This window comes from Pseudophryne corroboree (assembly GCF_028390025.1).
Source record: "Pseudophryne corroboree isolate aPseCor3 chromosome 5 unlocalized genomic scaffold, aPseCor3.hap2 SUPER_5_unloc_1, whole genome shotgun sequence".
Lineage (NCBI taxonomy): Eukaryota > Metazoa > Chordata > Amphibia > Anura > Myobatrachidae > Pseudophryne > Pseudophryne corroboree.
The window spans coordinates 212542-240288 of NW_026967598.1; the positions used below are offsets into that span (position 1 = coordinate 212542).

Below are 27747 nucleotides of genomic sequence, written 5' to 3' on the forward strand. Positions count from 1 at the left end.
GGACTATTGATCGCATCCTGCTATCCTATAATACACTCCCCCATAGGCGTGGACTATTGATCGCATCCTGCTATCCTATAATACACTCCCCCATAGGCGTGGACTATTGATCGCAGCCCTGCTATCCTATAATACACTCCCCCATAGGCGTGGACTATTGATCGCATCCTGCTATCCTATAATACACTCCCCCATAGGCGGGGACTATTGATCGCAGCCCTGCTATCCTATAATACACTCCCCCATAGGCGGGGACTATTGATCGCAGCCCTGCTATCCTATAATACACTCCCCCATAGGCGGGGACTATTGATCGCAGCCTGCTATTCTATAATACACTCCCCCATAGGCATGGACTATTGATCACAGCCCTGCTATCCTATAATACACTCCCCCATAGGCGGGGACTATTGATCGCAGCCCTGCTATCCTATAATACACTCCCCCATAGGCGTGGACTATTGATCGCAGCCCTGCTATCCTATAATACACTCCCCCATAGGCGTGGACTATTGATCGCATCCTGCTATCCTATAATACACTCCCCCATAGGCGTGGACTATTGATCGCAGCCCTGCTATCCTATAATACACTCCCCCATAGGCGAGGACTATTAATCGCAGCACTGCTATCCTATAATACACTCCCCCATAGGTGGGGACTATTGATCGCAGCCCTGCTATCCTATAATACACTCCCCCATAGGCGTGGACTATTGATCGCAACCTGCTATCCTATAATACACTCCCCCATAGGCGTGGACTATTGATCGCATCCTGCTATCCTATAATACACTCCCCCATAGGCGGGGACTATTGATCGCAGCCCTGCTATCCTATAATACACTCCCCCATAGGCGTGGACTATTGATCGCATCCTGCTATCCTATAATACACTCCCCCATAGGCGTGGACTATTGATCGCATCCTGCTATCCTATAATACACTCCCCCATAGGCGTGGACTATTGATCGCAGCCCTGCTATCCTATAATACACTCCCCCATAGGCGAGGACTATTAATCGCAGCACTGCTATCCTATAATACACTCCCCCATAGGTGGGGACTATTGATCGCATCCTGCTATCCTATAATACACTCCCCCATAGGCGTGGACTATTGATCGCATCCTGCTATCCTATAATACACTCCCCCATAGGCGTGGACTATTGATCGCAACCTGCTATCCTATAATACACTCCCCCATAGGCGAGGACTATTGATCGCACCCTGCTACCCTATAATACACTCCCCCATAGGCGGGGACTAATGATTGCATCCTGCTATCCTATAATACACTCCCCCATAGGCGTGGAATATTGATCGCAACCTGCTATCCTATAATACACTCCCCCATAGGCGAGGACTATTGATCGCACCCTGCTACCCTATAATACACTCCCCCATAGGCGGGGACTAATGATCGCACCCTGCTATCCTATAATACACTCCCCCATAGGCATGGAATATTGATCGCAGCCCTGCTATCCTATAATACACTCCCCCATAGGCGAGGACTATTGATCGCACCCTGCTATCCTATAATACACTCCCCCATAGGTGGGGACTATTGATCGCAGCCCTGCTATCCTATAATACACTCCCCCATAGGCATGGACTATTGATCGCAGCCCTGCTATCCTATAATACACTCCCCCATAGGCGGGGACTATTGATCGCATCCTGCTATCCTATAATACACTCCCCCATAGGCATGGACTATTGATCGCAGCACTGCTATCCTATAATACACTCCCCCATAGGCGGGGACTATTGATCGCATCCTGCTATCCTATAATACACTCCCCCATAGGCATGGACTATTGATCGCATCCTGCTATCCTATAATACACTCCCCCATAGGCGGGGACTATTGATCGCAGCCCTGCTATCCTATAATACACTCCCCCATAGGTGGGGACTATTGATCGCAGCCCTGCTATCCTATAATACACTCCCCCATAGGCGTGGACTATTGATCGCAGCCCTGCTATCCTATAATACACTCCCCCATAGGTGGGGACTATTGATCGCAGCCCTGCTATCCTATAATACACTCCCCCATAGGTGGGGACTATTGATCGCAGCCCTGCTATCCTATAATACACTCCCCCATAGGTGGGGACTATTGATCGCAGCCCTGCTATCCTATAATACACTCCCCCATAGGTGGGGACTATTGATCGCAGCCCTGCTATCCTATAATACACTCCCCCATAGGCGGGGACTATTGATCGCAACCTGCTATCCTATAATACACTCCCCCATAGGCATGGACTATTGATCGCAGCCCTGCTATCCTATAATACACTCCCCCATAGGCGGGGACTATTGATCGCATCCTGCTATCCTATAATACACTCCCCCATAGGCGGGGACTATTGATCGCAGCCCTGCTATCCTATAATACACTCCCCCATAGGCGGGGACTATTGATCGCAACCTGCTATCCTATAATACACTCCCCCATAGGCGGGGACTATTGATCGCAGCCCTGCTATCCTATAATACATTCCCCCATAGGCGGGGACTATTGATCGCAACCTGCTATCCTATAATACACTCCCCCATAGGCGGGGACTATTGATCGCAGCCTGCTATCCTATAATACACTCCCCCATAGGCGGGGACTATTGATCGCAGCCCTGCTATCCTATAATACACTCCCCCATAGGCGGGGACTATTGATCGCAACCTGCTATCCTATAATACACTCCCCCATAGGCGGGGACTATTGATCGCAGCCTGCTATCCTATAATACACTCCCCCATAGGCGGGGACTATTGATCGCAGCCCTGCTATCCTATAATACACTCCCCCATAGGCGTGGACTATTGATCGCAGCCTGCTATCCTATAATACACTCCCCCATAGGCGTGGACTATTGATCGCATCCTGCTATCCTATAATACACTCCCCCATAGGCGGGGACTATTGATCGCAGCCTGCTATCCTATAATACACTCCCCCATAGGCGTGGACTATTGATCGCAGCCTGCTATCCTATAATACACTCCCCCATAGGCGTGGACTATTGATCGCACCCTGCTATCCTATAATACACTCCCCCATAGGCGAGGACTATTGATCGCAGCCCTGCTATCCTATAATACACTCCCCCATAGGTGTGGACTATTGATCGCAGCCCTGCTATCCTATAATACACTCCCCCATAGGCGTGGACTATTGATCGCATCCTGCTATCCTATAATACACTCCCCCATAGGCGTGGACTATTGATCGCATCCTGCTATCCTATAATACACTCCCCCATAGGCATGGACTATTGATCGCACCCTGCTATCCTATAATACAATCCCCCACAGGCGTGGACTATTGATCGCATCCTGCTATCCTATAATACATTCCCCCATAGGCGTGGACTATTGATCGCATCCTGCTATCCTATAATACACTCCCCCATAGGCGTGGACTATTGATCGCACCCTGCTATCCTATAATACAATCCCCCATAGGCGTGGACTATTGATCGCAGCCCTGCTATCCTATAATACACTCCCCCATAGGCGAGGACTATTGATCGCACCCTGCTATCCTATAATACACTCCCCCATAGGCGTGGACTATTGATCGCATCCTGCTATCCTATAATACACTCCCCCATAGGCGAGGACTATTAATCGCAGCACTGCTATCCTATAATACACTCCCCCATAGGCGGGGACTATTGATCGCAACCTGCTATCCTATAATACACTCCCCCATAGGCGTGGACTATTGATCGCAGCCTGCTATCCTATAATACACTCCCCCATAGGCGTGGACTATTGATCGCAGCCTGCTATCCTATAATACACTCCCCCATAGGCGAGGACTATTGATCGCAGCCCTGCTATCCTATAATACACTCCCCCATAGGTGTGGACTATTGATCGCAGCCCTGCTATCCTATAATACACTCCCCCATAGGCGTGGACTATTGATCGCACCCTGCTATCCTATAATACAATCCCCCACAGGCGTGGACTATTGATCGCATCCTGCTATCCTATAATACATTCCCCCATAGGCGTGGACTATTGATCGCATCCTGCTATCCTATAATACACTCCCCCATAGGCGGGGACTATTGATCGCACCCTGCTATCCTATAATACAATCCCCCATAGGCGTGGACTATTGATCGCAGCCCTGCTATCCTATAATACACTCCCCCATAGGCGTGGACTATTGATCGCATCCTGCTATCCTATAATACACTCCCCCATAGGCGAGGACTATTGATCGCATCCTGCTATCCTATAATACACTCCCCCATAGGCGGGGACTATTGATCGCATCCTGCTATCCTATAATACACTCCCCCATAGGCGTGGACTATTGATCGCACCCTGCTATCCTATAATACAATCCCCCATAGGCGTGGACTATTGATCGCAGCCCTGCTATCCTATAATACACTCCCCCATAGGCGAGGACTATTGATCGCATCCTGCTATCCTATAATACACTCCCCCATAGGCGTGGACTATTGATCGCACCCTGCTATCCTATAATACAATCCCCCATAGGCGTGGACTATTGATCGCAGCCCTGCTATCCTATAATACACTCCCCCATAGGCGAGGACTATTGATCGCAGCCCTGCTATCCTATAATACACTCCCCCATAGGCGTGGACTATTGATCGCACCCTGCTATCCTATAATACAATCCCCCATAGGCGTGGACTATTGATCGCAGCCCTGCTATCCTATAATACACTCCCCCATAGGCGAGGACTATTGATCGCACCCTGCTATCCTATAATACACTCCCCCATAGGCGTGGACTATTGATCGCATCCTGCTATCCTATAATACACTCCCCCATAGGCGAGGACTATTGATCGCATCCTGCTATCCTATAATACACTCCCCCATAGGCGTGGACTATTGATCGCATCCTGCTATCCTATAATACACTCCCCCATAGGCGTGGACTATTGATCGCATCCTGCTATCCTATAATACACTCCCCCATAGGCGTGGACTATTGATCGCATCCTGCTATCCTATAATACACTCCCCCATAGGCGAGGACTATTGATCGCATCCTGCTATCCTATAATACACTCCCCCATAGGCGTGGACTATTGATCGCACCCTGCTATCCTATAATACAATCCCCCATAGGCGTGGACTATTGATCGCAGCCCTGCTATCCTATAATACACTCCCCCATAGGCGTGGACTATTGATCGCATCCTGCTATCCTATAATACACTCCCCCATAGGCGAGGACTATTGATCGCATCCTGCTATCCTATAATACACTCCCCCATAGGCGTGGACTATTGATCGCACCCTGCTATCCTATAATACAATCCCCCATAGGCGTGGACTATTGATCGCAGCCCTGCTATCCTATAATACACTCCCCCATAGGCGTGGACTATTGATCGCATCCTGCTATCCTATAATACACTCTCCCATAGGCGGGGACTATTGATCGCAGCCCTGCTATCCTATAATACACTCCCCCATAGGCGGGGACTATTGATCGCAGCCCTGCTATCCTATAATACACTCCCCCATAGGCGTGGACTATTGATCGCATCCTGCTATCCTATAATACACTCTCCCATAGGCGGGGACTATTGATCGCAGCCCTGCTATCCTATAATACACTCCCCCATAGGCGGGGACTATTGATCGCAGCCCTGCTATCCTATAATACACTCCCCCATAGGCGTGGACTATTGATCGCAGCCCTGCTATCCTATAATACACTCCCCCATAGGCTGGGACTATTGATCACAGCCCTGCTATCCTATAATACACTCCCCCATAGGCATGGACTATTGATCGCATCCTGCTATCCTATAATACACTCCCCCATAGGCATGGACTATTGATCGCAGCCCTGCTATCCTATAATACACTCCCCCATAGGCGGAGATTAGTTGATCGCAGCCCTGCTATCCTATAATACACTCCCCCATAGGCGTGGACTATTGATCGCATCCTGCTATCCTATAATACACTCCCCCATAGGCGAGGACTATTGATCGCATCCTGCTATCCTATAATACACTCCCCCATAGGCGTGGACTATTGATCGCACCCTGCTATCCTATAATACAATCCCCCATAGGCGTGGACTATTGATCGCAGCCCTGCTATCCTATAATACACTCCCCCATAGGCGAGGACTATTGATCGCAGCCCTGCTATCCTATAATACACTCCCCCATAGGCGTGGTCTATTGATCGCAGCCCTGCTATCCTATAATACAATCCCCCATAGGCGTGGACTATTGATCGCATCCTGCTATCCTATAATACACTCCCCCATAGGTGTGGACTATTGATCGCAGCCCTGCTATCCTATAATACAATCCCCCATAGGCGTGGACTATTGATCGCATCCTGCTATCCTATAATACATTCCCCCATAGGCGTGGACTATTGATCGCATCCTGCTATCCTATAATACACTCCCCCATAGGCGTGGACTATTGATCGCATCCTGCTATCCTATAATACACTCCCCCATAGGCATGGACTATTGATCGCAGCCCTGCTATCCTATAATACACTCCCCCATAGGCGTGGACTATTGATCGCATCCTGCTATCCTATAATACACTCCCCCATAGGTGTGGACTATTGATCGCAGCCCTGCTATCCTATAATACACTGCCCCATAGGCGTGGACTATTGATCGCAGCCTGCTATCCTATAATACACTCCCCCATAGGTGGGGACTATTGATCGCAGCCTGCTATCCTATAATACAATCCCCCATAGGCGTGGACTATTGATCGCAGCCTGCTATCCTATAATACACTCCCCCATAGGCGAGGACTATTGATCGCAGCCCTGCTATCCTATAATACACTCCCCCATAGGTCTGGACTATTGATCGCAGCCCTGCTATCCTATAATACACTCCCCCATAGGCGTGGACTATTGATCGCATCCTGCTATCCTATAATACACTCACCCATAGGTGTGGACTATTGATCGCAGCCCTGCTATCCTATAATACAATCCCCCATAGGCGTGGACTATTGATCGCATCCTGCTATCCTATAATACATTCCCCCATAGGCGTGGACTATTGATCGCATCCTGCTATCCTATAATACACTCCCCCATAGGCGTGGACTATTGATCGCATCCTGCTATCCTATAATACACTCCCCCATAGGCATGGACTATTGATCGCAGCCCTGCTATCCTATAATACACTCCCCCATAGGCATGGACTATTGATCGCAGCCCTGCTATCCTATAATACACTCCCCCATAGGCGTGGACTATTGATCGCATCCTGCTATCCTATAATACACTCCCCCATAGGTGTGGACTATTGATCGCAGCCCTGCTATCCTATAATACACTGCCCCATAGGCGTGGACTATTGATCGCAGCCTGCTATCCTATAATACACTGCCCCATAGGCGTGGACTATTGATCGCAGCCTGCTATCCTATAATACACTCCCCCATAGGCGTGGACTATTGATCGCATCCTGCTATCCTATAATACACTCCCCCATAGGCGAGGACTATTGATCGCACCCTGCTATCCTACAATACACTCCCCCATAGGCATGGACTATTGATCGCAGCCCTGCTATCCTATAATACACTCCCCCATAGGCATGGACTATTGATCGCACCCTGCTATCCTATAATACACTCCCCCATAGGCATGGACTATTGATCGCAGCCCTGCTATCCTATAATACACTCCCCCATAGGCATGGACTATTGATCGCATCCTGCTATCCTATAATACACTCCCCCATAGGCATGGACTATTGATCGCACCCTGCTATCCTACAATACACTCCCCCATAGGCGGGGACTATTGATCGCAGCCCTGCTATCCTATAATACACTCCCCCATAGGCGTGGACTATTGATCGCAGCCCTGCTATCCTATAATACACTCCCCCATAGGCGTGGACTATTGATCACAGCCCTGCTATCCTATAATACACTCCCCCATAGGCGTGGACTATTGATTGCAGCCTGCTATCCTATAATACACTCCCACATAGGCATGGACTATTGATCGCAGCCCTGCTATCCTATAATACACTCCCCCATAGGCGTGGACTATTGATCGCAGCCCTGCTATCCTATAATACACTCCCCCATAGGCGTGGACTATTGATCGCAGCCCTGCTATCCTATAATACACTCCCCCATAGGTGGGGACTATTGATCGCAGCCCTGCTATCCTATAATACACTCCCCCATAGACGGGGACTATTGATCGCAGCCCTGCTATCCTATAATACAATCCCCCATAGGCATAGACTATTGATCGCATCCTGCTATCCTATAATACACTCCCACATAGGCGGAGATTAGTTGATCGCAGCCCTGCTATCCTATAATACACTCCCCCATAGGCGTGGACTATTGATCGCAGCCCTGCTATCCTATAATACACTCCCCCATAGGCGAGGACTATTGATCGCAGCCCTGCTATCCTATAATACATTCCCCCATAGGCGTGGACTATTGATCGCACCCTGCTATCCTATAATACACTCCCACATAGGCGTGGACTATTGATCGCAGCCCTGCTATCCTATAATACATTCCCCCATAGGCGAGGACTATTGATCGCAGCCCTGCTATCCTATAATACACTCCCCCATAGGCGTGGACTATTGATCGCAGCCTGCTATCCTATAATACACTCCCCCATAGGCGAGGACTATTGATCGCAGCCCTGCTATCCTATAATACATTCCCCCATAGGCGTGGACTATTGATCGCACCCTGCTATCCTATAATACACTCCCCCATAGGCGAGGACTATTGATCGCAGCCCTGCTATCCTATAATACATTCCCCCATAGGCGAGGACTATTGATCGCAGCCCTGCTATCCTATAATACACTCCCCCATAGGCGTGGACTATTGATCGCAGCCTGCTATCCTATAATACACTCCCCCATAGGTGTGGACTATTGATCGCACCCTACTATCCTATAATACACTCCCCCATAGGCGGGGACTATTGATCGCAGCCCTGCTATCCTATAATACACTCCCCCATAGGCGGGTACTATTGATCGCAGCCCTGCTATCCTATAATACACTCCCCCATAGGCGTGGACTATTGATCGCATCCTGCTATCCTATAATACACTCCCCCATAGGCGTGGACTATTGATCGCAGCCCTGCTATCCTATAATACACTCCCCCATAGGCGTGGACTATTGATCGCAGCCCTGCTATCCTATAATACACTCCCCCATAGGCGGGTACTATTGATCGCAGCCCTGCTATCCTATAATACACTCCCCCATAGGTGGGGACTATTGATCACATCCTGCTATCCTATAATACACTGCCCCATAGGCGGGGACTATTGATCGCAGCCCTGCTATCCTATAATACACTCCCCCATAGGCATGGACTATTGATCGCATCCTGCTATCCTATAATACACTCCCCCATAGGCGTGGACTATTGATCGCAGCCCTGCTATCCTATAATACACTCCCCCATAGGCGTGGACTATTGATCGCAGCCCTGCTATCCTATAATACACTCCCCCATAGGCGAGGACTATTGATCGCAGCCCTGCTATCCTATAATACACTCCCCCATAGGCGGGGACTATTGATCGCAGCCCTGCTATCCTATAATACACTCCCCCATAGGCGGGGACTATTGATCGCAGCCCTGCTATCCTATAATACACTCCCCCATAGGCGGGGACTATTGATCGCATCCTGCTATCCTATAATACACTCCCCCATAGGCGTGGACTATTGATCGCAGCCCTGCTATCCTATAATACACTCCCCCATAGGCGGGGACTATTGATCGCAGCCCTGCTATCCTATAATACACTCCCCCATAGGCGGGGACTATTGATCGCAGCCCTGCTATCCTATAATACACTCCCCCATAGGCGGGGACTATTGATCGCATCCTGCTATCCTATAATACACTCCCCCATAGGCGTGGACTATTGATCGCACCCTGCTATCCTATAATACACTCCCCCATAGGCGTGGACTATTGATCGCAGCCCTGCTATCCTATAATACACTCCCCCATAGGCGGGGACTATTGATCGCAGCCCTGCTATCCTATAATACACTCCCCCATAGGCGGGGACTATTGATCGCATCCTGCTATCCTATAATACACTCCCCCATAGGCGTGGACTATTGATCGCACCCTGCTATCCTATAATACACTCCCCCATAGGCGGGGACTATTGATCGCAGCCCTGCTATCTTATAATACACTCCCCCATAGGCGTGGACTATTGATCACATCCTGCTATCCTATAATACACTCCCCCATAGGCGTGGACTATTGATCGCATCCTGCTATCCTATAATACACTCCCCCATAGGCGGGGACTATTGATCGCAGCCCTGCTATCCTATAATACACTCCCCCATAGGCGGGGACTATTGATCGCAGCCCTGCTATCCTATAATACACTCCCCCATAGGCGGGGACTATTGATCGCATCCTGCTATCCTATAATACACTCCCCCATAGGCGTGGACTATTGATCGCAGCCCTGCTATCCTATAATACACTCCCCCATAGGCGGGGACTATTGATCGCTGCCCGCTATCCTATAATACAATCCCCCATAGTCGTGGACTATTGATCGCAGCCTGCTATCCTATAATACACTCCCCCATAGGCGAGGACTATTGATCGCAGCCCTGCTATCCTATAATACACTCCCCCATAGGTGTGGACTATTGATCGCAGCCCTGCTATCCTATAATACACTCCCCCATAGGCATGGACTATTGATCGCAGCCCTGCTATCCTATAATACACTCCCCCATAGGCGTGGACTATTGATCGCATCCTGCTATCCTATAATACATTCCCCAATAGGCGTGGACTATTGATCGCATCCTGCTATCCTATAATACACTCCCCCATAGGCATGGACTATTGATCGCAGCCCTGCTATCCTATAATACACTCCCCCATAGGCATGGACTATTGATCGCATCCTGCTATCCTATAATACACTCCCCCATAGGCGTGGACTATTGATCGCATCCTGCTATCCTATAATACACTCCCCCATAGGCATGGACTATTGATCGCAGCCCTGCTATCCTATAATACACTCCCCCATAGGCGTGGACTATTGATCGCACCCTGCTATCCTATAATACACTCCCCCATAGGTGGGGACTATTGATCGCAGCCCTGCTATCCTATAATACACTCCCCCATAGGCGTGGACTATTGATCGCAGCCCTGCTATCCTATAATACACTCCCCCATAGGCATGGACTATTGATCGCAGCCCTGCTATCCTATAATACACTCCCCCATAGGCGTGGACTATTGATCGCAACCTGCTATCCTATAATACACTCCCCCATAGGCGGGGACTATTGATCGCTGCCCTGCTATCCTATAATACACTCCCCCATAGGCGAGGACTATTGATCGCAGCCCTGCTATCTTATAATACACTCCCCCATAGGCGGGGACTATTAATCGCAGCACTGCTATCCTATAATACACTCCCCCATAGGCGTGGACTATTGATCGCAGCCCTGCTATCCTATAATACACTCCCCCATAGGCGGGGACTATTGATCGCAACCTGCTATCCTATAATACACTCCCCCATAGGCATGGACTATTGATCGCAGCCCTGCTATCCTATAATACACTCCCCCATAGGCGTGGACTATTGATCGCACCCTGCTATCCTATAATACACTCCCCCATAGGTGGGGACTATTGATCGCAGCCCTGCTATCCTATAATACACTCCCCCATAGGCGTGGACTATTGATCGCAGCCCTGCTATCCTATAATACACTCCCCCATAGGCGGGAACTATTGATCGCAACCTGCTATCCTATAATACACTCCCCCATAGGCGAGGACTATTGATCGCATCCTGCTATCCTATAATACACTCCCCCATAGGCGTGGACTATTGATCGCATCCTGCTATCCTATAATACATTCCCCCATAGGCGAGGACTATTGATCGCAGCCCTGCTATCCTATAATACACTCCCCCATAGGCGTGGACTATTGATCGCATCCTGCTATCCTATAATACATTCCCCCATAGGCGAGGACTATTGATCGCATCCTGCTATCCTATAATACACTCCCCCATAGGCGTGGACTATTGATCGCATCCTGCTATCCTATAATACATTCCCCCATAGGCGTGGACTATTGATCGCATCCTGCTATCCTATAATACATTCCCCCATAGGTGGGGACTATTGATCGCAGCCCTGCTATCTTATAATACACTCCCCCATAGGCGGGGACTATTAATCGCAGCCCTGCTATCCTATAATACACTCCCCCATAGGCGTGGACTATTGATCGCAGCCTGCTATCCTATAATACACTGCCCCATAGGCGTGGACTATTGATCGCAGCCCTGCTATCCTATAATACACTCCCCCATAGGCGTGGACTATTGATCGCATCCTGCTATCCTATAATACATTCCCCCATAGGCGAGGACTATTGATCGCATCCTGCTATCCTATAATACACTCCCCCATAGGCGTGGACTATTGATCGCACCCTGCTATCCTATAATACACTCCCCCATAGGCGTGGACTATTGATCGCAGCCCTGCTATCCTATAATACACTCCCCCATAGGCGGGGACTATTGATCGCATCCTGCTATCCTATAATACACTCCCCCATAGGCGTGGACTATTGATCGCACCCTGCTATCCTATAATACAATCCCCCATAGGCGGGGACTATTGATCTCAGCCCTGCTATCCTATAATACACTCCCCCATAGGCATGGACTATTGATCTCAGCCCTGCTATCCTATAATACACTCCCCCATAGGCATGGACTATTGATCGCATCCTGCTATCCTATAATACACTCCCCCATAGGCATGGACTATTGATCGCAGCCCTGCTATCCTATAATACACTCCCCCATAGGCGGAGATTAGTTGATCGCAGCCCTGCTATCCTATAATACACTCCCCCATAGGCGTGGACTATTGATCGCAGCCTGCTATCCTATAATACAATCCCCCATAGGCGTGGACTATTGATCGCAGCCTGCTATCCTATAATACACTCCCCCATAGGCGAGGACTATTGATCGCAACCCTGCTATCCTATAATACACTCCCCCATAGGTCTGGACTATTGATCGCAGCCCTGCTATCCTATAATACACTCCCCCATAGGCGTGGTCTATTGATCGCAGCCCTGCTATCCTATAATACAATCCCCCATAGGCGTGGACTATTGATCGCATCCTGCTATCCTATAATACACTCCCCCATAGGTGTGGACTATTGATCGCAGCCCTGCTATCTTATAATACAATCCCCCATAGGCGTGGACTATTGATCGCATCCTGCTATCCTATAATACATTCCCCCATAGGTGTGGACTATTGATCGCATCCTGCTATCCTATAATACACTCCCCCATAGGCGTGGACTATTGATCGCATCCTGCTATCCTATAATACACTCCCCCATAGGTATGGACTATTGATCGCAGCCCTGCTATCCTATAATACACTCCCCCATAGGCGTGGACTATTGATCGCATCCTGCTATCCTATAATACACTCCCCCATAGGTGTGGACTATTGATCGCAGCCCTGCTATCCTATAATACACTGCCCCATAGGCGTGGACTATTGATCGCAGCCTGCTATCCTATAATACACTCCCCCATAGGCGTGGACTATTGATCGCATCCTGCTATCCTATAATACACTCCCCCATAGGCGAGGACTATTGATCGCACCCTGCTATCCTACAATACACTCCCCCATAGGCATGGACTATTGATCGCAGCCCTGCTATCCTATAATACACTCCCCCATAGGCATGGACTATTGATCGCACCCTGCTATCCTATAATACACTCCCCCATAGGCATGGACTATTGATCGCATCCTGCTATCCTATAATACACTCCCCCATAGGCATGGACTATTGATCGCACCCTGCTATCCTACAATACACTCCCCCATAGGCGTGGACTATTGATCGCAGCCCTGCTATCCTATAATACACTCCCCCATAGGCGGGGACTATTGATCGCAGCCCTGCTATCCTATAATACACTCCCCCATAGGCATGGACTATTGATCGCAGCCCTGCTATCCTATAATACACTGCCCCATAGGCGGGGACTATTGATCGCAGCCCTGCTATCCTATAATACACTCCCCCATAGGCGTGGACTATTGATCGCAGCCCTGCTATCCTATAATACACTCCCCCATAGGCATGGACTATTGATCGCAGCCCTGCTATCCTACAATACACTCCCCCATAGGCGGGGACTATTGATCGCAGCCCTGCTATCCTATAATACACTCCCCCATAGGCGTGGACTATTGATCGCAGCCCTGCTATCCTATAATACACTCCCCCATAGGCGGGGACTATTGATCGCAGCCCTGCTATCCTATAATACACTCCCCCATAGGCATGGACTATTGATCGCAGCCCTGCTATCCTATAATACACTGCCCCATAGGCGGGGACTATTGATCGCAGCCCTGCTATCCTATAATACACTCCCCCATAGGCGTGGACTATTGATCGCAGCCCTGCTATCCTATAATACACTCCCCCATAGGCGTGGACTATTGATCGCAGCCCTGCTATCCTATAATACACTCCCCCATAGGCGTGGACTATTGATCACAGCCCTGCTATCCTATAATACACTCCCCCATAGGCGTGGACTATTGATTGCAGCCCTGCTATCCTATAATACACTCCCCCATAGGCGTGGACTATTGATCGCATCCTGCTATCCTATAATACACTCCCCCATAGGTGGGGACTATTGATCGCAGCCCTGCTATCCTATAATACACTCCCCCATAGGCGGGGACTATTGATCGCAGCCTGCTATCCTATAATACACTCCCCCATAGGCGAGGACTATTGATCGCAGCCCTGCTATCCTATAATACACTCCCCCATAGGTCTGGACTATTGATCGCAGCCCTGCTATCCTATAATACACTCCCCCATAGGCGTGGACTATTGATCGCACCCTGCTATCCTATAATACACTCCCCCATAGGCGTGGTCTATTGATCGCAGCCCTGCTATCCTATAATACAATCCCCCATAGGCGTGGACTATTGATCGCATCCTGCTATCCTATAATACACTCCCCCATAGGTGTGGACTATTGATCGCAGCCCTGCTATCCTATAATACAATCCCCCATAGGCGTGGACTATTGATCGCATCCTGCTATCCTATAATACATTCCCCCATAGGCGTGGACTATTGATCGCATCCTGCTATCCTATAATACACTCCCCCATAGGCGTGGACTATTGATCGCATCCTGCTATCCTATAATACACTCCCCCATAGGCATGGACTATTGATCGCAGCCCTGCTATCCTATAATACACTCCCCCATAGGCATGGACTATTGATCGCAGCCCTGCTATCCTATAATACACTGCCCCATAGGCGTGGACTATTGATCGCAGCCTGCTATCCTATAATACACTCCCCCATAGGCGTGGACTATTGATCGCATCCTGCTATCCTATAATACACTCCCCCATAGGCGAGGACTATTGATCGCACCCTGCTATCCTATAATACACTCCCCCATAGGCGAGGACTATTGATCGCACCCTGCTATCCTATAATACACTCCCCCATAGGCGTGGACTATTGATCGCATCCTGCTATCCTATAATACACTCCCCCATAGGCGAGGACTATTGATCGCACCCTGCTATCCTACAATACACTCCCCCATAGGCATGGACTATTGATCGCACCCTGCTATCCTATAATACACTCCCCCATAGGCATGGACTATTGATCGCAGCCCTGCTATCCTATAATACACTCCCCCATAGGCATGGACTATTGATCGCATCCTGCTATCCTATAATACACTCCCCCATAGGCATGGACTATTGATCGCACCCTGCTATCCTACAATACACTCCCCCATAGGCGGGGACTATTGATCGCAGCCCTGCTATCCTATAATACACTCCCCCATAGGCGTGGACTATTGATCGCAGCCCTGCTATCCTATAATACACTCCCCCATAGGCGTGGACTATTGATCACAGCCCTGCTATCCTATAATACACTCCCCCATAGGCGTGGACTATTGATTGCAGCCCTGCTATCCTATAATACACTCCCCCATAGGTGGGGACTATTGATCGCAGCCCTGCTATCCTATAATACACTCCCCCATAGGCGGGGACTATTGATCGCAGCCCTGCTATCCTATAATACATTCCCCCATAGGCGAGGACTATTGATCGCAGCCCTGCTATCCTATAATACACTCCCCCATAGGCGTGGACTATTGATCGCATCCTGCTATCCTATAATACACTCCCCCATAGGCGTGGACTATTGATCGCAGCCCTGCTATCCTATAATACACTCCCCCATAGGCGTGGACTATTGATCACAGCCCTGCTATCCTATAATACACTCCCCCATAGGCGTGGACTATTGATTGCAGCCCTGCTATCCTATAATACACTCCCCCATAGGTGGGGACTATTGATCGCAGCCCTGCTATCCTATAATACACTCCCCCATAGGCGGGGACTATTGATCGCAACCTGCTATCCTATAATACACTCCCCCATAGGCGGGGACTATTGATCGCAGCCCTGCTATCCTATAATACACTGCCCCATAGGCGGGGACTATTGATCGCAACCTGCTATCCTATAATACACTCCCCCATAGGCATGGACTATTGATCGCATCCTGCTATCCTATAATACACTCCCACATAGGCGGAGATTAGTTGATCGCAGCCCTGCTATCCTATAATACACTCCCCCATAGGCGTGGACTATTGATCGCAGCCTGCTATCCTATAATACACTCCCCCATAGGCGAGGACTATTGATCGCAGCCCTGCTATCCTATAATACACTCCCCCATAGGCGGGGTCTATTGATCGCACCCTGCTATCCTATAATACACTCCCCCATAGGCGTGGACTATTGATCGCAGCCCTGCTATCCTATAATACACTCCCCCATAGGCGTGGACTATTGATCGCATCCTGCTATCCTATAATACACTCCCCCATAGGCGGGGACTATTGATCGCAGCCCTGCTATCCTATAATACACTCCCCCATAGGTGTGGACTATTGATCGCACCCTGCTATCCTATAATACACTCCCCCATAGGCATGGACTATTGATCGCATCCTGCTATCCTATAATACACTCCCCCATAGGCGGGGACTATTGATCGCAGCCCTGCTATCCTATAATACACTCCCCCATAGGTGTGGACTATTAATCGCACCCTGCTATCCTATAATACACTCCCCCATAGGCGAGGACTATTGATCGCATCCTGCTATCCTATAATACACTCCCCCATAGGCGGGGACTATTGATCGCAGCCCTGCTATCCTATAATACACTCCCCCATAGGTGTGGACTATTAATCGCAGCCCTGCTATCCTATAATACACTCCCCCATAGGCGTGGACTATTGATCGCACCCTGCTATCCTATAATACACTCCCCCATAGGCGGGGACTATTGATCGCAGCCCTGCAATCCTATAATACACTCCCCCATAGGCGGGGACTATTGATTGCAGCCCTGCTATCCTATAATACACTCCCCCATAGGCGGGGACTATTGATCGCAGCCCTGCTATCCTATAATACACTCCCCCATAGGCGAGGACTATTGATCGCAGCCCTGCTATCCTATAATACACTCCCCCATAGGCGGGGACTATTGATCGCAGCCCTGCTATCCTATAATACACTCCCCCATAGGCGGGGACTATTGATCGCATCCTGCTATCCTATAATACACTCCCCCATAGGCATGGACTATTGATCGCAGCCCTGCTATCCTATAATACACTCCCCCATAGGCGTGGACTATTGATCGCATCCTGCTATCCTATAATACACTCCCCCATAGGCGTGGACTATTGATCGCAGCCCTGCTATCCTATAATACACTCCCCCATAGGCGGGGACTATTGATCGCATCCCTGCTATAATATAATACACTCCCCCATAGGCGTGGACTATTGATCGCATCCTGCTATCCTATAATACACTCCCCCATAGGCGTGGACTATTGATCGCATCCTGCTATCCTATAATACACTCCCCCATAGGCGGGGACTATTGATCGCATCCCTGCTATAATATAATACACTCCCCCATAGGCGTGGACTATTGATCGCATCCCTGCTATAATATAATACACTCCCCCATAGGCGGGGACTATTGATCGCAGCCCTGCTATCCTATAATACACTCCCCCATAGGCGGGGACTATTGATCGCAGCCCTGCTATCCTATAATACACTCCCCCATAGGCGGGTACTATTGATCGCAACCTGCTATCCTATAATACACTCCCCCATAGGCGTGGACTATTGATCGCAGCCCTGCTATCCTATAATACACTCCCCCATAGGCGGAGATTAGTTGATCGCAGCCCTGCTATCCTATAATACACTCCCCCATAGGCGTGGACTATTGATCGCAGCCTGCTATCCTATAATACAATCCCCCATAGGCGTGGACTATTGATCGCAGCCCTGCTATCCTATAATACACTCCCCCATAGGCGTGGACTATTGATCGCACCCTGCTATCCTATAATACACTCCCCCATAGGTGTGGACTATTGATCGCAGCCCTGCTATCCTATAATACACTCCCCCATAGGCGTGGACTATTGATCTCATCCTGCTATCCTATAATACAATCCCCCATAGGCGGGGACTATTGATCGCACCCTGCTATCCTATAATACACTCCCCCATAGGCGTGGTCTATTGATCGCACCCTGCTATCCTATAATACACTCCCCCATAGGCGTGGTCTATTGATCGCAGCCCTGCTATCCTATAATACACTCCCCCATAGGCGGGGACTATTGATCGCAGCCCTGCTATCCTATAATACACTCCCCCATAGGCGGGGACTATTGATCGCAGCCCTGCTATCCTATAATACACTCCCCCATAGGCGTGGACTATTGATCGCAGCCCTGCTATCCTATAATACACTCCCCCATAGGCGAGGACTATTGATCGCAGCCCTGCTATCTTATAATACACTCCCCCATAGGCGAGGACTATTGATCGCAGCCCTGCTATCTTATAATACACTCCCCCATAGGCGGGGACTATTGATCGCAGCCCTGCTATCCTATAATACACTCCCCCATAGGCGTGGACTATTGATCGCATCCTGCTATCCTATAATACACTCCCCCATAGGCGAGGACTATTGATCGCACCCTGCTATCCTATAATACAATCCCCCATAGGCGTGGACTATTGATCGCAGCCCTGCTATCTTATAATACACTCCCCCATAGGCGAGGACTATTGATCGCAGCCCTGCTATCTTATAATACACTCCCCCATAGGCGGGGACTATTGATCGCAGCCCTGCTATCCTATAATACACTCCCCCATAGGCGTGGACTATTGATCGCACCCTGCTATCCTATAATACACTCCCCCATAGGCGAGGTCTATTGATCGCAGCCCTGCTATCCTATAATACACTCCCCCATAGGCGGGGACTATTGATCGCAGCCCTGCTATCCTATAATACACTCCCCCATAGGCGTGGACTATTGATCGCAGCCCTGCTATCCTATAATACACTCCCCCATAGGCGTGGACTATTGATCGCATCCTGCTATCCTATAATACACTCCCCCATAGGCGAGGACTATTGATCGCAGCCCTGCTATCTTATAATACACTCCCCCATAGGCGAGGACTATTGATCGCAGCCCTGCTATCTTATAATACACTCCCCCATAGGCGGGGACTATTGATCGCAGCCCTGCTATCCTATAATACACTCCCCCATAGGCGTGGACTATTGATCGCAGCCCTGCTATCCTATAATACACTCCCCCATAGGCGAGGACTATTGATCGCAGCCCTGCTATCCTATAATACACTCCCCCATAGGCGGGGACTATTGATCGCATCCTGCTATCCTATAATACACTCCCCCATAGGCGGGGACTATTGATCGCATCCTGCTATCCTATAATACACTCCCCCATAGGCGGGGACTATTGATTGCAGCCCTGCTATCCTATAATACACTCCCCCATAGGCGTGGACTATTGATCGCACCCTGCTATCCTATAATACACTCCCCCATAGGCGGGGACTATTGATCGCATCCTGCTATCCTATAATACACTCCCCCATAGGCGAGGACTATTGATTGCAGCCCTGCTATCCTATAATACACTCCCCCATAGGCGTGGACTATTGATCGCACCCTGCTATCCTATAATACACTCCCCCATAGGCGTGGACTATTGATCGCACCCTGCTATCCTATAATACACTCCCCCATAGGCGTGGACTATTGATCGCAGCCCTGCTATCCTATAATACACTCCCCCATAGGCGTGGTCTATTGATCGCATCCTGCTATCCTATAATACACTCCCCCATAGGCGGGGACTATTGATCGCATCCTGCTATCCTATAATACACTCCCCCATAGGCGGGGACTATTGATTGCAGCCCTGCTATCCTATAATACACTCCCCCATAGGCGTGGACTATTGATCGCAGCCCTGCTATCCTATAATACACTCCCCCATAGGCGTGGACTATTGATCGCAGCCCTGCTATCCTATAATACACTCCCCCATAGGCGGGGACTATTGATCGCAGCCTGCTATCCTATAATACACTCCCCCATAGGCGGGGACTATTGATCACAGCCCTGCTATCCTATAATACACTCCCCCATAGGCGTGGACTATTGATCGCATCCTGCTATCCTATAATACACTCCCCCATAGGCGTGGACTATTGATCGCAGCCCTGCTATCCTATAATACACTCCCCCATAGGCGTGGACTATTGATCGCACCCTGCTATCCTATAATACACTCCCCCATAGGCGTGGACTATTGATCGCAGCCCTGCTATCCTATAATACACTCCCCCATAGGCGTGGTCTATTGATCGCATCCTGCTATCCTATAATACACTCCCCCATAGGCGGGGACTATTGATCGCATCCTGCTATCCTATAATACACTCCCCCATAGGCGTGGACTATTGATCGCAGCCCTGCTATGCAGAAATACACTCCCCCATAGGCGGAGATTAGTTGATCGCACCAGCAGCAAAAAGTTGCTTGGTGCGATCAACTCGGAATGAGGGCCCCTCTGTGCTGCGGCTCCATCACCTCCCCCAGCGGCGCTATATACTTCTGCGCGCTGTATACTTCTGCCGGGTACTTGCAGTGGAGGCGCTACGGTCATCAGGCACACATCACCGCTGCTGCTCTCCTGGGTCGCATGGCCGCACTTCAGGGAGGAGGTAAGAGGGTCCCCCAGGTGGGACCTGCTGAAATCGCGATCCAGTCACAGTCCCAGGAGACAGATCGCGCCGCTGCCGTGGACACTGTGGCCGTGCAGGGACCCCACTATATCCACCAGGGCAAGGGGCACGGGTCGGATTTACTAAAATCTGTTTATGATAGGCTCCATAGTACCCGGTGGTGAAGTCCAGCAGAGGGGATAAGGCGCTGACCTGTAGCCCCTCCTCCAGCCCCAGGCGCCAACTACAGCGGATGTTCCCGCCCTGGAGCTGCATCTCGCTTTCTCCCTCACTCCGTTTCGACGTCATTTCACAGAGCTGCGCTGATCCTGAGACTGCTGGGCAATGTCTCCTCTGTAAAGCCGGCAGTCTCATCAGCGCTGTGCATTTACAGGACACTTACGTATTCTACATGTCGTTTAGACAGTGATAGTTAAGAACAAGTGCATTACTACAGGGATAGTTACTACAAGTACCCTGTGATATACATCCAGTATTACTGTGCATTGTTATATCTATATACCTACATAGTTTTATGTAGTTTTACTAGTACAGTGCAATCTTATTGTTTATATGTAATAATTTCTGCATTGTACATGTGACTGTGTGTGCCTATAACTGCTGTGTGGATTCTATTCTGTGTATCACACATCTTGCTATCACTATATTCTGTGCCCTGGGGAACTAAGTGCATCAGGGTCTCATATACCATATAGTGTTCCACAGGATATACTGTTTTGTATTTTTCACTGTGTGTTTCAGTCACCTCACACCACTTAAATCCTCTGTTTGTGTTCTGCAATTGTGGGGGGGGTCTTGTCAGGTATTGTGTTTGTCTGGCTATATTGTACTGATACGCCCTAAGGCTACATTTCCAATAATCTCTGCTACACAGGGCAGGAAATCCGCGGACGCACCTGCATCATGCAGTGCTGGCGCCACGGATTTACCTGAGGAAATGATTTCTGCTGAGGGTTCAGGTACTGGATGTTCTGCACCCCCCAGTCAGCCCGCAGCACCAGTGGTAGATGCACATTGGGCTGAATTTTCAAATATGCTGACTACGCTTGTAACAAAACTTGCTCCCCCTGTGGGACCTCCTGTGCCATTACAGCCACATATTGTCCCTGTAGTTAATCCACCATGGGCGGATACTCTGTCAACCCAGTTACAGCAATTAAATCAGTTTTTGGTTAAACAAAAACAACCCTCGCCCTACTGGGACCAAAGGGTCATCTAAGCGAGCCATTTCTTCCTCACAATCCACTAATATTTTGGATGATTCTTCCGATTCGGATGGGGAATATACTGATCCATCAGATGCTGATACTGCTGATTCTAACGAAGATTCTACAACACAGGTTGATGTTCCTGCTCTAGTGGAGGCTATCAAGCTGATTCTTCAGATTGATGATGAGATTGACCTTCCTGATACGTCTAAGAAACCTGAAAAGTTCAAACGTCAGAATGTTTCTAAATTAGTCTTACCACATTCTGACCATTTAATTGACATACTGTACGTCAGGAATCCTGGTCATCTCCAGGTAAGAAATTCTCCCTGTCTAAAAAGATGCTAGCTCGTTACCCTTTCTCTGAGGAGTTGAGTAACCTTGCCACCAGTGGACTCACATGTAGCCCGTCTTGTGGTGTCATCTACTCTGCCTGTCACCACCGTCACCTCTTTGAAGGAACCGACAGATAAGCGTTTGGAGGGTTGCTTGAAGTCTATTTACACTCTTACAGGTGCTGTACATAGACCCACTATGGCAGCCTCTTGGGCTGCAAAAGGCATTGAAGCATGGGTTCAAGCAATTGAGGAAGAGCTACTTCTGAATTTTTCTGACACTGCCAGACAATATCTGTCCTATATTACCACAGCCTCCCACTATATTCAGGAGGAGGCCTCTGATGCATCCGTTATGGCGGCCAAGGCATCTACTATGTCTATCCTGGCTCGCCGGATTCTGTGGTTACGGTCCTGGTCGGTGGACCTGGACTCTTAGAAGACCTTGGAGGTACTCCCTTTTAAGGGAGATATACTATTTGGAGATGATCTGAACAAGATTATGACCGACTTGGCATCGGCCAAGACTGCGTTTCTCCCAAGTACTAATCCTTCGGTTCTGAAGGCTAAGAGTACTACTTTTCGTTCCTTTCGACCTCCAAGTAAAGCAAAGGGTCAGGCGTACCCTAGACAGGCTCGCACTTCCAAGTCCTCTAAGCCCAAACCTAAATGTTCTTGGTCTGCCCATCAGCCTGCTTCCAAACCGGACAAGCCTGCTGCATGATGGGGTGGGCCTTCCACCGGGGGAACCCCAGGGTGGGAGGCAGACTTCTGCAGCTCGCCCAGGTATGGTTAAAGAACACTTCAGACGCCTGGGTGCAGGAAGTGGCCTCTCACGGGTATGCGATCTCTTTCAAGATACGTCCCCCTCGCCAGTTTTGCTAAATGGTTATCCCTTCGGATCCATTAAAAGCACATACTACATTTGGTTGTCCAATCCCTCTTGGATACAGGAGTGATAGTGCCAATGCCTCTGTCTCATTTGACGCTGTTTCTAGTTCCGAAGCCGAATGGATCCTCCCGACCTATACTCAACCTCAAATCTTTGAACAAATTTGTGAGGGTGTCCAAATTCCGGATGGAAACTCTGCACTCTATTGTACTGGCTTTGGAACCCAAGGACTATATGGTATCCCTGGACATACAGGATGCTTATCTACCTATACACATACCTATTGTCATGTCGCATCAGCAATATCTATGGTTTGCTGTTGGCAACCTTCATACTCCGTTCCAAACCTTGCCTTTTGGACTGACCACGGCTCCTCGGATCTTCACCAAGGTCATGGCGGTCATGACGGCACTTCTCCGCCGTCAGGGTATCAGGATCCTGCCATATCTGGATGACTTGTTGATCCTGGCGAACTCCCCAGAGGTTCTCCTCCGTCATCTGGAACTGACGGTCCAACTCATACAAGCCCACGGGTGGCTCATCAACTGGAAGAAATCCTCACTGGTCCCTGCTCAGAGCATGGTGCACCTGTGGGGCATTACTGGACACACACAACCAATGTTTGTTCTTGTCTCCACAGAAGGTCCTGAAACTTCAGGACAGGATCAGATGCTTCCTCTCTCGTCCAAGAGTGTCGATACACTCGGCTATGCAAGTACTAGGCCTCATGATGTTGGCTTTCGACATGGTAGAGTACGCTCAATGTCATTCCCGCCCTCTACAGAGGTTAATCCTTTTCAAGTAGGATGGCCTGCCTCACCAGATCAGGACTCAAATAATCTCCTTGAATCTGGAGGTTCGTCTGTCACTGAGCTGGTGGCTACAGGGCCAACAATTGAGCAGGGGTCATCCCTTCTGGATCTCCAACTGGGTCCTCCGAGCGACGGATGCCAGTCTGCGGGTTGGGGCACGGTGTTGGAGCAACACTCTCTTCAAGGTGGACCAGGGAGAAATCTCTTCTCCCGATAAATATTCTGGAATTGCGTGCAGTGTTCAATGCCCTTAAACTTCCTCTGCCTCTGGTACAGAATAGGCCTGTTCAAGTACAGTCAGACAACGCCACCACGGTGGCATACATAAATCATCAAGGCGGCACTCGAAGCCGCATGGCAATAATGGAAGTGTCAAAAATCCTACAATGGGCGGAACGCCATCTGCCAGCCATATTGGCAGTGTTCATTCCGTGAGTCCTCAACTGGGAAGCGGACTTCCTCAGTCATCAGAACGTACAAACTGGAGAGTGGAGTCTTCATCAGGAAGTCTGTCAACTCCTAATGGACAAGTGGGGCCTACCAGATGTGGACCTGATGGCGTTTCGACACAATCACAAGGTTCTGGTCTTCGGATCAAGGACAAGGGATCCTCAAGCAGCGTTCGTGGACGTACTGGCAATTCCATGGAACTTTCGGCTGCCATACGTGTTCCCTCCGGTGTCACTTCTGCCCAGGGTAATACGGAAGTTCAAGCAAGAAGGGGGAATACTGCTTCTAGTCGCTCCGGCATGGCCCAGATGGCATTGGTTCTCAGACCTGCAAGGTCTCTCCATTGAGCCTCCTCTTCTACTTCCTCAACGCCCAGACCTCCTCGTTCAGGTTCCTTGTGTTTACCAGGACCTGGCAAGACTGGCTTTGACGGCGTGGTTCTTGAAGCTTCAGTCCTGAGGGCCAAGGATTTTCTGAGGCGGTTATTCAAACTATGTTGAAGGCCCGCAAACCGGCTTCTGCACGGATTTATTATAGGGTCTGGAATTCTTACTTCACCTGGTGTGGCTAAGAATTACGTTGCATACATGTTTAGTACTTCCAGACTTCTGGCTTTTTTGCAACAAGGCCTTGATTTAGAACTTTGCCTGGCCTCCCTCAAGGTTCACATTTCTGCATTGGTGTGGTTTCAGCAAAATTTTTTATCTATTCCTGACGTTCATACATTCACTCAGGGCGTACTACGGATTCAGCCTCCCTATGTTCCTCCTGTGGCTCCATGGGATCGGTCTGTTGTTCTTAATGCCCTACAAGAGTCTCCGTTTGAACCTCTTGAGTCTGTGGACCTTAAATGCCTTATGCTACAGGTAATTTTTCTGTTGGCTATTGCCTCTGCTAGGAGGGTGTCAGACTTAGGCGCTTTGTCCTGTCGTCCACCTGTTCTGATTTTTCACCGTGACCGGGCAGTTCTTAGAAGTCGCCCTGGTTATCTACCTAAGGTGGTGTCATCTTTCCACCTTAACCAAGAGATTGTGGTTCCGGCCTTTATCTCTCCTGGTTTGTCCTCCAAAGAGCGGTCTTTGGATGTGGTACGGGCTCTCCGTATATATGTAGAGAGGACTGCCTCTATCAGGAGATCAGATTCTCTTTTTGTACTTTTTGGTTTTCACAAACGTGGCTGGCCTGTGAATAAGCAGACCTTGGCCAGAGGGATTAGGATGGTGATTACACATGCTTATGTACAGGCTGGAACCCAGCTCCTGCGGCTATCAAGGCCCATTCTAATCGGTCTGTTGGACCTTCTTGGGCGGCCCGCCATGGTGTGTCCACTGAACAATCGTGCAAGGCGGCTACGTGTTTCTCAGTGAACACGTTCATTAGGTTCTATGCCTTTGATATTTCCACCTCCCAGGATGCTTCTTTTGGACGCCGGGTTCTTGTGCCCGCTACAGTACGTCCCCTCCCATTAGGACTGCTTTAGGACATCCCCAATGTTATTCCCTGTGGTGCCCAGTCTACCCCGCTGCAGAAAAAGAGATTTATGGTAAGAACCTACGTTTGTTAAATCTCTTTCTGCGAGGTACACTGGGTTCCACAGGGCGCCCACCCTGACGCACTTAGCTTCTTTGGGTTTGTATGGCATTAGCCGCTGGTACCTTCTCCTGTCGTGAGAGTGTGGTGTATGTGGCTACTAACACCTGCCGTCTCTTTACCTGCTGCTGCATTGGACTGGTTAACAAAACTTAGCTCCAGTGCCTGGAGGCGGGGTTATAGAGGAGGCGGTGCAGTGCAACCTGGGAACAGTCAAAGCTTTAGCCTGTTGGTGGCTCGGATCAAGATCCAACTCTACACCCTGATGTAATTCCCTGTGGAAACCAGTGAACCTCGCAGAAAGAGATTTAACAATGTTAAGTCTTACCATAAATCTCCTTTTGTCTCTCCATTACTTTAGGTTTAAAGCATCTTTCACATCTTATCTTGGATCAGACCAAAGTCAGCGATAATGGGATGAGCGATTTCCTGATGAATGCTTGTTGTCCATTAACTCACCTGAGTTTCAATCAGACAGCTGTTACTGAGTGCTCACTCAGCCTGCTGGTACATCAGACCCCCAATCTGAGAATGCTAAGTGTGAAACACACCCAGGTGAGGGCATTCTCCAGTAAACCCTGGACATGTTTCCTTCTTCATTAGTGATTGCTCTGATTCTGGCTGTGTATAATATAAAGCTCCATTTGTTTTGTACAAGTTTCAGGCATTTTCCACCAACTGGAAATGTATAAATAACATAGATTCCACCTGTCCCTACATAAGCCCCGGTACCGCCAGGAAAGCTACAGTTATTTAGGACCTGTTGATGCAAGAACTCAGGCCTGTGCTCAGCCCCAGATTTCCCACAAGGCAACCTAGGCTTCTGCCTAGGGTGCCATGTGTCCCAAAGGGCCCTTGGACGTACCCCATGAAGAAATCCAGCCTGCAAAAACATTCCCATAGTAGCACTGCGTGATTACCGTGTGATGTCATAACATGAAACGGACTCGCCCGTACCCCCAGAGTCCTATTGTCTGCACTGTGTGTAATATAAGGCAGTCCTGGACACTTCCCACCTACCATAAAAAAAGAAATCCTATAGTGTGCTATATTAGGCAGGCACCCAGTGCTGGCAGTGTGACATTACCCTGGCACCCCA

At 49.4% G+C, this 27747-nt stretch overlaps 1 protein-coding gene across 1 annotated transcript in view; it reads left to right on the forward strand.

Annotated features, from left to right (window-relative positions):
* Positions 1-27747, forward strand: part of LOC134985575 (uncharacterized) — a 379405-nt gene that overhangs the window by 158193 nt on the left and 193465 nt on the right. The window contains exon 8 of the mRNA XM_063950396.1: positions 27010-27203. Coding sequence (XP_063806466.1) covers positions 27010-27203 — 194 coding nt within the window. The remainder of the gene's footprint in view (positions 1-27009; positions 27204-27747) is intronic.